Source organism: Pezoporus flaviventris, unplaced genomic scaffold (genome assembly GCF_033815535.1).
Source record: "Pezoporus flaviventris isolate CSIRO_AGI_PZ_B2104156 unplaced genomic scaffold, CSIRO_AGI_Pfla_v1 ptg000154l, whole genome shotgun sequence".
NCBI classification, from domain to species: Eukaryota; Metazoa; Chordata; class Aves; order Psittaciformes; family Psittacidae; genus Pezoporus; species Pezoporus flaviventris.
Window position 1 is genome coordinate 1887268 of NW_026892702.1, and position 10856 is coordinate 1898123.

The 10856-nt window shown below is 57.1% G+C and overlaps 1 protein-coding gene across 2 annotated transcripts in view; it reads left to right on the forward strand.

Annotated features, from left to right (window-relative positions):
• Nucleotides 1-3456, forward strand: part of PNPLA7 (patatin like phospholipase domain containing 7) — a 124840-nt gene extending 121384 nt beyond the window's left edge. For both annotated transcript variants that reach the window (XM_061479747.1, XM_061479746.1), the window contains 2 exons: nt 2034-2137; nt 3311-3456. In XM_061479747.1, the coding sequence (XP_061335731.1) occupies nt 2034-2137; nt 3311-3391 (185 nt within the window). In that variant the 3' untranslated portion in view covers nt 3392-3456. The remainder of the gene's footprint in view (nt 1-2033; nt 2138-3310) is intronic.
• The last annotated feature ends 7400 nt before the right edge of the window (nt 3457-10856 follow it).

Below are 10856 nucleotides of genomic sequence, written 5' to 3' on the forward strand. Positions count from 1 at the left end.
CAGAACGACTGCAGCAACAGGCACTTGGGTGAAAAGATTTGGGGGAGAGCAGTGTTAATTGTGGTGTCAGCTGCCTGGTTTTGCAGTGCAGGAAGCATCCCCGACCTCTCGGGGGGACTCAGTTATCAGCACTAGGTCACCCTCTTAACTTTAAAAGTACTTTTATCAAGTAGCACTGGTGCACCTTAGGTTGTGATGAGCTACCAGGTGCCCTGATTCACACTGAAGCCTGTGAGTGTTCCCGAGACAAAACCCCTGTAGGCACACAGCACCCATTTCCTTCAAGCGTCCAGAAATGAGGTGCATGTGTATGAAATGCTGAAGCTCCAGAATCCCAGAGCAGGTCTTTGGTGTGAGAAGTGTGGCTGTGTCCTTCCCGCTGGGAGCAGGGAACCCTGTGAGCGTGGAGCACGCGCTGCCCTGCAGTGATGGGGCATAACCCCCTCTTCATGGGCTCGATTCTGAGCTGTGCTGTTTGGGTGTTGGTGCATGGGGCAGAGCAACGAGCCCTCGGTCCTGCTTGGTGCTGCTGGGAGTGTTTGTAGTGTAACAGAGCAGTGCCTGGAGCTGGGCTGTGGGAGATGACGTTGGGGACTGCAGGACCACCTTCTGGTCTCCATTCCCCTGCAGCCCCCCAGCACCCAGAGCTGCTGTGTGAAGGGTGTGAGAAGGGAACCCCCCTCTCCTGATTTTGGTATCTGTAAAGACCTCTTAAATGCTGAATAGTGCTTGGGAGATGAAGGAGTTTGGGTTTGGTGGCAGTCGGTTTTATTGGAGCTGTAAACCTCACACTGTTGTTCGTGCTGCCCGTTGCTGCTCAGGTGAGTTTCCAGGTCCTCTGCTGTGTTTTATCCGCGTGGGTTTAGTACAAACTGACGAATAATTCCCTGATCCACAGTGAAAAATAACTAAAAAGTCGAGAAAAAGCCCAACTGTTTTTCCCCCTCATGCTGTGGCAGTTGGCCGTAGTTCTCGTGTTAAAGCCGACGCTGTGGAACAGACTGTGCCGTTGTCTTCAGCGCGGAGCAGATGCTATTGACTGTTCCCTAAAGAAATACTTGATCAAGAATCCGGTTTAAACACGAGCCACTCTCCTCGCTGGTGGGCTGAGCACCAGAGATTGCTTCAGCAACACAGAGCACGCTTGAGCTCGTGGAACAAGGGTCACAAAGAGGATTTTCTGCCACTTTCCAGAGTGTGCAAGAGGAAGGTGGCCGTTTGCTGCCTGCACATCCTGCGTCTGTGTCCATAGGGATGGGGCCCTGCTGTTGTTTCTGGTGGTGCACGTTCACTGAGCATCGAGTTGATGGGGAGAGTCAGCCCTGTGGGCAGTGAGGCTCCTGTTGTCTCTTCTGCAGATCCTAAAGTGATGTCCTGGTGCTGGAAGAGGTATTGTGTCTGCAGTGATTGGTGGAGTTGAGACACTGACTCCTTGTTCCTTGGGAACAGGCTTTGGTGCTGGGGACTGCACTTGGTGGTGTGTCCTGCTGCTCACTGCCGTGCTTGGTGTGCACAGCTCTTGAGCCTCCCGATTCTGCTGATGTGCTGGATTACCAGAGAGAGCAGTGATTGTCCCCTGTGAGAGGAAGGGGCTGTCAGTGTCACCGTGTCCTGTGGACTAGAGGTTGTGAGACACACAGTTATCATCTCTGCACCAGGAAGAGCTCACCTGTGCCTGCAGGTCCCTGTCTCCAGTGAGCTGTGAGTGATGTGCAGGGCAGTTTGGATCAGGAGCTCATGGCTTGTCATGGCTCAGGGCCGGTCTGGACTGATGGCTGGGAGACAGCAACTGTGCTGTGAAGAGCACTCACCAGGGAGCATCTCCTACAGCCAACAGTTTGCTGCTGTTGCTGCAGGGTCCAGGACACCAGCACACAGAGGACATGGTTTATTGTGTGACCTGGCTGGAGAGCTGGTTTCTGTGTTTGAGATGTCCCAGTTCACTGATGGTGTCCAGCAGCCACCTTGCCCTGTGCCCGTTCCCCTCCCAGTTCTCTCCTAAACGCAGTGCTTTTTCTCTCTTCCCCCTTCAGATGAGTCAGATTACCAGACTGAGTACGAGGAGGAAGTTCTGGACATCCAGAAGGATGATTACATTGACTTTGCACGCCGCCAGGCTGAGGAAGACTCCGACTCGGTACGAGCAGATAAGCAGTGCAGACACTATAAACGTGTGCTCGCCATGGCCAGGCCTCTCCCGTGGTGCTGCGTGTGGCAGAACCTGGCCCTGCAGCACCGTGGCTTTGCTCCTGAGGTCAGCCAGGGCTGGAGGGTGGAGGCTGAGGGAGCTGCTTCCTCCAGCTGGGAGGAGAGGAGCTGCAGCGAGGCTCTGGCTGGGTGTGGGGAAGGCAGCAGCAGAAGGGGACAGTAAAATGACAAGAGGCGACAGACACAGCTTGAGCTGAAGGGAACCCTCACTGGGTGCAAGGGGAGGTGTTTCCCTGCGAGCATGGCCAAGAGCTGCAAGAGGCTGTGTAGGGAGATGGTGGAAACTCCGTCCTTGCAAGTACTTGAAAACCAAACCCGCCCTGAAGAGCCAGATCTGGCATTAGAGTTCACCCTGCTTAGACCAGGACATTGTCTTACACCCTCCAGAGGTCCCTTCCAAGCTGGTTGGTTCTGGGGGACATCAGGTCCACCCAGAGGAAACCTGCCCTGGGAGCCATGGGCACAGCCTGAGAACAACGCTCGGGAGGTTGTGAGGCTGCTCTTACTCCAGCTCAAGTGGCCTGCAGGGTTAACAGGTGAAGCTGCCTGCTGGGTTGGACAGGAGCAGCTTCTCAGTGGGAGCATGTGAATGGTTCGTGCTGGAAGGGACCTTAAAGCTCCTCCAGCTCCAACCCCTGCCACGGGCAGGGACACCTTCCACTAGAGCAGCTTGCTCCAAGCCCCTGTGTCCAGCCTGGCCTTGAACACTGCCAGGGATGGGGCAGCCACAGCTTCTCTGGGCACCCTGTGCCAGCGCCTCAGCACCCTCACAGGGAAGAGCTTCTGCCTAAGAGCTCATCTCAGTCTCCCCTCTGGCAGGTTAAAGAGTGGAAGGGGGTTGGAACTGGATGAGCTTTGGGGTCCCTTCTAACCCAAAGCAGTCTGTACGATTCTATAAGGTGCCTGGCTTGGACAGCTGCCCATGAGAGGACGTGAGTTGGCTTCTGTGTATTGAGTGAGGAGCTGGAGGGATGGTGCAAAGACGATGTTTGTTGGGCTGATCCCCAGTGGGTGATGGTTGGTGGATGGGAAGAGCACAGATTTCATCCAGCTCTGAGGGGATGCTAAAGGATTTGTGCTCCCTTTCTTTTTCCTCCTTCAGGATGAAGAGATGCAGCTGAGAAAGCGCAGGAGCCTCCCCAGTGCAGACAGCCAGGCGAGCAGTGCAGGAGAGCCGGAGTAGTGCTCAGGATGGAGCCGAGCGCCACCTCCCATCCCGCCTCCAGCAGCTCTGTTTATTTATTAACTTTAAAGAAACCAAACCACTGCTATAGTTGAAATTAAGCTTTTGTCCTTCTCCAGACAGGGTTTGGGGCATTCAGCTGCCAGCTCTGAGCACAGATTGTGCCCCATCCCTGTGGTGACGGGTGGCTGACATGGGCCTTGCTGCCTGTGCAGGTGCCTGTGGAGCAGCCGGTGGTTCATCACTCTGAGCTGGGCAGAGGGGGGACGTGCTGGGGACGTGCAGTTCGATGCTGCCTTGAGTCCTGCTGCTGGATGTTCCAGTCGCTGTTTTTACTGCGAAGGCCCAAAGAATGACAGGATATTAACTGACCATGTGCAGAAGTGGGATATTATCCATGTGTGAAAAGGCTGGAGCAGCACCAGAGACAGGGAGAGCTTTGCAGGTCACTTTCTGTTCGTCTGGATCAGGTAACTGTAATTAACTCCTCAGTGACTCAGCCCTGAGCAGCTCTGACAGCAGCCAGCCTCGGTGTATTGCTCTTGCAATCTAAACCTAAGAAATGATGTGAACAGGAGCTATAGAGCCTGTATCCCCGAGCCACCAGCAGGACACTCACAGGTAACTCTGGAATCACAATTGGCTGTAATTGCCCTGTGAAGTAAAGTTCTTTTGCTGGATTGAAGTGTCTGTGGTTCTGAGCACTGGGTCCCACAAAGAGACTTGTCAGCAACTGAGAGCTCGGCTCGGCTCGGCTCATATCAGACCTGCAGAGGAGCACGTGCAGCTTCCATCCCCTGACTCCAGCAGGAGGCACTTGGATGGCCAAGCACGGGCATCTCCAGTGCCCTCCCCTGCCGAGGGCTGCAGGGCTGACATGAACTGGGCCATTTCCCAAGTCCCAGCACTTGCTGCTCTTGTCTCATGTCTGTCACTGCCGGCAGCTCACTGTAATGGAGCTCATCCCTGCTCTAGATGAGCCCTTCTGCTCAGCACAGCTCTGGGGGCTGCAGCTGGAGGGGGTTTGTCGTCCAGCCCAAGCACTGAGACACCACAGCGATGCCTCCAGGTGCGACCAGGGCTGGGCTGTGCCACTTGGAGGCCAGAAACGTGTTTGGTGGCAGCAGTGGAGGCTGCGGCGGTTGTGAGCACCGCAAAGTGTGACCTGCTCTGCTTGACCTCCTCTCACAGCAGAGCCTTGCCTCTCCCTGCCCTGCATCAGGTTCCCTCTGGATGTTCATCCCTGTGGATGTTCAGCCTCTACCCAGGGAGGCCCTTTCTTCATGTGGCAGAGCCTCAGGTCAGGGCTGTCTTCCTAGAGGGACCCAGCCCATCCAGAAGCAATGGAAGTGATCCATGACCATCACCCAGACCATGCAGGTCCTGAGGCAGGTTTTGGTTGATGCCATTGTGCAGAGGGGGCTGCAGCTGCTGGAGGTTGTGCCCTGCTATTGGAAAGAATTAACAAAGCAAACTTGAACCTGGCTTGTGCAGTGCAGGTGGAGCCGCTGCGGTTCTGTGCAGCACAGGCTGGCTGCTGGGCTGGAGTGGTTCCCTTCCCATTGGGGCTGGATACGGGGTGAGCTGGGGCCTGCAGTGGGACGAGCCTGGGGAGCGAGTAGCGGTGAGCGCCCACCTTAGGGCTGTGCTGAGCTGCTCTGAGCACGTCTCCTGCGGCAGCACCGTTGCAGGCTCTGATCCTGCTGAGTGGCTGCAGCCAGCTCTGAGCCCCTCAGGGTCTGTTCCCGGTGGTTACAGAGCAGGAGCCTTCCCCTGGGAAACTGAATGGGGCTGGAGTAGACTAAACCCTAGAGAGGACTGAGGTCCTTTTACCAAGCCCATCCCAGGCCTTGAGCACCACCAGGGATGGAGCATTCACAGCTTCCCTGGGCAGCCCATTCCAGTGCCTCACCACCCTCCTTATATCCAGCCTTGGAGGTTTTACATGTGGCCTTCGAAGGACACACGTGGAAACAAAAGTGCCTTCAGAGGTTGGATGAAGCCTCCTGGTGATGGGCAGGTTCTTGTTTGTCGGTCACCTGCATTGCGCTTCCCCCAGCAGCAACAGAGTCTGCTCGTTCCCTTTGCCAGCTGCTGGGCAGGATGGGTACCACCGGTCCTCTTCCAGAGGATGATGGCTCTGTCAGCCTGATGATGATGATGTGGTCCGGAGGATGATGGCTCTGTCAGCCTGATGATGATGATGTCGTCTGGAGGATGATGGCTCTGTCAGCCTGAACCCAGCTCTTGCCTTGCTCTGTGCTGTTCCAGGAGGGCTCTTCCCCTCTGCTCAAACAGAACTCGGTCCCGAGTTGTGGTTTCCAGCTCCAAGCTTCCTGGCAGCCAGATTTGCTCCTGGAGCCGGGTAGAGCTGCTGGGCTGATGGCTGCATTGGCTGAAGGAGTCACAGCAAAACTGACCTCCTGGGGTGCTGATGAGAGCCTCTGTTTGCTCTAGGCCCTGTTCCACAGGGAAACGGTGCTCAGGTCAGGCGTGTGAAGGCAGAAGATAACCTGTGATGTGAGACTGGAAATCCCTGCTGAACTATTGACCAGAACTCCCCTTCTGAGCTGCATTCCCCATAGCTGAGCCCTGGACATGGAACAACCTCCTCCAGAGCAATGGAAGACAATGAGGGTGCAACTTTAAAGCAAAGCTCTTGTCCCACCTTGCTTTGCTGTGGCCATGGCCAGCGCCTGCTCAGCCTGTGCAGGGACCTGTTGGTGGCTCAGCCCCATCCTGCGCTGTCACCCAGTGCATCCCAATGGTCCTGCTCTCACGGGTGCAGCTCTGTGCTTGGGGGTTTTACACAGCCCCTGCTCCCATGGACACCCAGCCCTGTGCCAAGGAGTCACTGCTGGGTCACCCCTCAGCACCCCGGCTCCCCAGTGATGCTGCCACTGCTGCTTGCTGGAAACGAGCAGGAAGAGGTGGTTCGGAGGAGCCTTTCCTGCTGTCCCAGTGCCTGCTGGGTGCTGGGTTCAGGTGGAAGCCTCCCCCGAGACTGCTGTGTGACATCCCCTAAAGCAGGAAGGCTGACCAGCAGCTGGGTGCATCCGGCCTCGCTGAGGCCTGAAGGTTTCATCTCGGGTGGAGTAATTAAAACCAATTGTTAGAACAAAGGAAACAATGTGGATATTTCATACCGGGAAGAGATTAATACAATCCCAGCCTGGTTTGTGTTGGAAGGGACCTTAAAGCTCATCCAGCTCCAGCCCCTGCCACAGACAGGGACACCTTCCACTAGAGCAGCTTGCTCCAAGCCCCTGTGTCCAACCTGCCCTTGAACACTGCCAGGGATGGGGCAGCCACAGCTTCTCTGGGCACCCTGTGCCAGCGCCTCAGCACCCTCACAAGGAAGAGCTTCTGCCTAAGAGCTCATCTCAGTCTCCCCTCTGGCAGGTTAAAGCCATTCCCCTTGACTTGTCCTTACATGCCCCTCTCCAAAGCCCCTCTCCAGCTTTCCTGCAGCCCCTTCAGGCACTGGAGCTGCTCTCAGGTCTCCCCTTCAGGAGCCTTCTCTTCTCCAGGCTGCCCCAGCCCAGCTCTCTCAGCCTGGCTGAATTGTTCCTGGACGCACTCCAGCCCCGAGCAGCGTTTCCAGGGTCGGGAATGCAGCTGGGGCTGAGCGTTACTTAGCACCAAGGTGCCATTTCCCAGGTAATTGGCTCTCGCTGGGGCCAGCACCAGCAGGGAGGGCTCTAATTGAGCCTCAAATCATCAGGGGGCTACAGCCAGGAATGTGCTCCCGTCAGGAAGCAGCCGGGCCTCCAGCTCTGGCAGTGCAGAGGTTTATCCATGAGGAGTGATGCTTCAGTCCAGTGTGGCCTCAGTACAGAACGAGCCCCGGCTGGCACCGGACACCCAGGCACCAGGCAGGAGCTGCTGCCAATGCGGTATGAACACCGGTGCTGTTGCTCCTGGCACTCTGGGCTTTCCTGGCTCTGTCAGGGAGAGCAGGATTAGCCCCGCGGGTGGTGCTGTCCTCGCAGGAGGAGCAGAGCTCCGGGATGGCAGCGTGCAATGTGGCTCAGGGGGGCACCCAATGGGCACCCACTTTAAATGTCCCAGAAACGACGCGTTTTCCCTCGAGGAAGGCACGTGGGACGGGATGCGCAGCCCCACGGGGATGTATCCGTAAGGCTGGGGCAGCCCTGACCCCCTGCACGTTCCCGGGCACAAAGGGGTGAGCGCTGTGCTCTGCGTGAGCACGTTCCTGCTGCCTGCGCCACTGAGGGTGCTCAGGGGTGACCCCAAACACCCCCTTTGCCCCTGGTGTTGGCTGCCAGGGTGCCCTGTGCCCACCAGGCACAGGATGCTCAGCTTGCGGGTGCTGCCTGAGCCTGAGGCTGCATCCACACCCGATATAACCCTCTCCCTGCACCTTGGACACGTGCGCATCCCCCTCCTCGTGCCTGAGTCCTGAACCACCTTCCTCACAGCAGCTTCCACGCTGCCTGGGGCCAGAGGCACACGGTGGCTGCCACTGCCAGGAGGGGGGTTTCTGCTCTTGGAGTGGGGATGTGCCCAGGCCGGGCTGTGCGTTGGCTCTTGGCGGTTGGATGCGGTGTGAAGGACGTGTGTGCTGCCTCTGTTGGCCTTGGCTTCTTCATTCCCCTGCTTTCCCCTCTCCCGCTGATGTGGGGCTGGTCCCCAGTGTGTGGCAGGACGCTGCTGCTGTCCCCCTCCCAGTTCAGGCATCGAATGGGCTGGAAGCGGCTGCTGGGTGACCCTTCCCCTTGCTGCAGAGCCGGGTGATTCCTGCCCCCCTTGGGACCTCCGTGCTGCTGCTGCTGCTCCGTGGCTCAGTCACGGCACTACCTGGGGGCTGTAAAATCCCACCCTCCGCTTGCTTCCTTGCTGCAAATAGAAAGCTTTTAACAAAGCAAAGCTCGGAAAAGCTTTTAGAGCAGGGCTGGCAGTGAGGCACCCCTGGGACTTCACGGTAAAGAGGTGGGAAAGAGCTGGTGGGCAGGGGGCTGGGCTGTGGACCTGTGCCTGGGTGCAGTCAGGAATGCTGCTGGGGGCTGCCCATGGCCACCCCTGAGGCTCCTGCTGGGACACGTAGCTGGTGGCGAAGGAGGTTGTGGTCCCTGAAGGCAGAGGGGAGAGCTGAGCCTCGCAGGGCTCATTGGGGTGAGTGAGCCCCTTCCTGGGGCTCCTCTTCTGCAAGGAATGAACCTTCCAGGGCACTCCAAGTGTCAGGAAGGTTTCCCAAGGGCCCAAGAGCTGCTGGGCTGAGCTCCCTGCTGGAGTCATGGCCAGGGTGGACACCGGAGCCTGTGCAAGGACCACCAATCACAGCAGCTCCACTCCCCACCACCAGTCAAGCTGGATGGGGCTCCACAGGGGCCCAGCCGATGTGGCTTGGATGCCTGGAAGCTGAGTTACTGAAAGCAACTCCCCTGAGTCCCCGAAACCAGGCTGTGTCTGTGGTGGACAGCCCTGGAGCTGCTGCTTTGGCAGGAGGCGAGGAAAGGAAAGGCCACAAGTCCCCATGGACCCGTGCCAACCAGGGCCCTGCACATGTCCTGCCTCCCACAGGACCCTGCTCCTCCTCCTCCCCAGAGCCTGCGCTGGGGTTGGCTGTGCTGATCCACAGGGATGCGAAACTCCCAGGGGAGCCATTCCCAGGGCTGCCAGCATCTGCCCCAGCACATGGCCAAGCGGGGACCCAGCCTCAGAGGGATGAGAGCTGTGCTGTGCTGTGCCTTGCTTGCCTTGCTTTCCCTCCTTCCCTTGCTTTCCCTCCTTTCCCTCCTTCCCTCTTTTCTTTGCTTTCCCTCCTTCCCTTGCTTTCCCTCCTTTCCCTCTTTCCCTCTTTTCTTTGCTTTCCCTCTTTTCTTTGCTTTCCCTCCTTGCCTTGCTTTCCCTTGTTTCTTTGCTTTCCTTCCTTTCCCTCCTTCCCTTGCTTTCCCTCCTTTCCCTCCTTCCCTTGCTTTCCCTCCTTTCCCTCCTTCCCTCTTTTCTTTGCTTTCCCTCCTTCCCTTGCTTTCCCTCCTTTCCCTCTTTCCCTCTTTTCTTTGCTTTCCCTCTTTTCTTTGCTTTCCCTCCTTGCCTTGCTTTCCCTTGTTTCTTTGCTTTCCTTCCTTTCCCTCCTTCCCTTGCTCTGCTGATCTAGGTCATGCCGTGAACCCCGGCGATGGTGGCAGCTAAAAATACTCAGAGCCGAGCCGAGCGCTCCCCTGGCAGCTGAGAAGGGCCATGGCCTCACCGGGTCACACCTTGACCAGGAGATGTCCCAGTCCTGGGGGTCACCGGGCCCTTGTGCTGCTGGGGCCGGGGGTGATGGAGGAGCTGCTCCGGGGCTGCAGGTCCAGAACCCAGATGGAAAACGCCTCTGCTGGTGGGGTGAATGTCACCAGGAGGCGACTCACAGCCAGGGCACTGCTCCCTGCAGAGGCCCTCCCCTGAGCCCTGGGTGTCTCCAGCCTCCTCAGAAAACCCCACAGCTCCCCTTTATTGTGTTAAAAACCAGTGGCGATGGAAGCCAGGCCTGATGCAAGAGCCCAGCGAACCCGTCTGTTTTCTCTTGGGAGAGAGCTTTCCGTTTGGTGTCACGCTTTTGCAGGGTGCCAATAGGATGGGGATGAGTGGCCTTAGTGTGCTGCTGGGTCCTGGTGCTGCTGTGAGGTAGAGCTGGCAGCGGAGCCTGTCCCCAGCCCCACGGCTGGCACCCTATGGGGTGTCTGCAGCTTGGGGAGCTCTGGGCAACCTGGTCTCATTGAAGGTATCCCTGCCCTTGGCAGGGGTCGGGACTGGATGAGCTTTAAGGTCCCTTCCAACCCAAACCAGGCTGGGATCCCGTGACTTTGTCTCCTCTTTGGGGCTTTCCCTGACTCCTCTGGGAGTTCTTTTGGGACTGCAGAGAAGCTCGGCCAGGACAGTCCCACTTTTCTCATCCTCTGCCTCCAGTTTCTGCACCTGGGGCCGTGTTGCTGCAGCGCTGCAAAAGCAACCGCCTCCGACTCGTTATGGCTCCATTTTTTGCATCCCATCTTTTTTTGGGCTGAAACCCTTGCTCTGTTCCTGTTTGAAAGCTGCCCTATTTTACTACTGCCAAGCGAAATGGGGTTTGTGCACAGAAAGGATCCCAGTTGCTCTGTATAACTGCTGTCATCATCATTCACTGCCAGTCTGCTCCCAGCAGCTGTAGCAACTCTCAGCTGTGTTTTGTGCTCATTTCTCAACCAATGATGAAAACATTGATTAGTGTCAGGCTGGGACCAGCTCCTGCAGAACCCCTTTAAATGAGCTCTGTTTGCTGATGACTCCTTGCTTTGGAGATGGGTTTGCAGCTCTCCATCCATTTAATGTGGGCTTCGTTGAGATTGTATAGCACTAAATTTGTAATTAGGGTGTCAGCTGCTATCGAGTCAAACACCCTGCCAAAAGCTAAGCAAATAATGGCTATGTGGTAAGCATGTGGTAACCTTTATCTACAAACGTGTCATTTCCTCAGAGG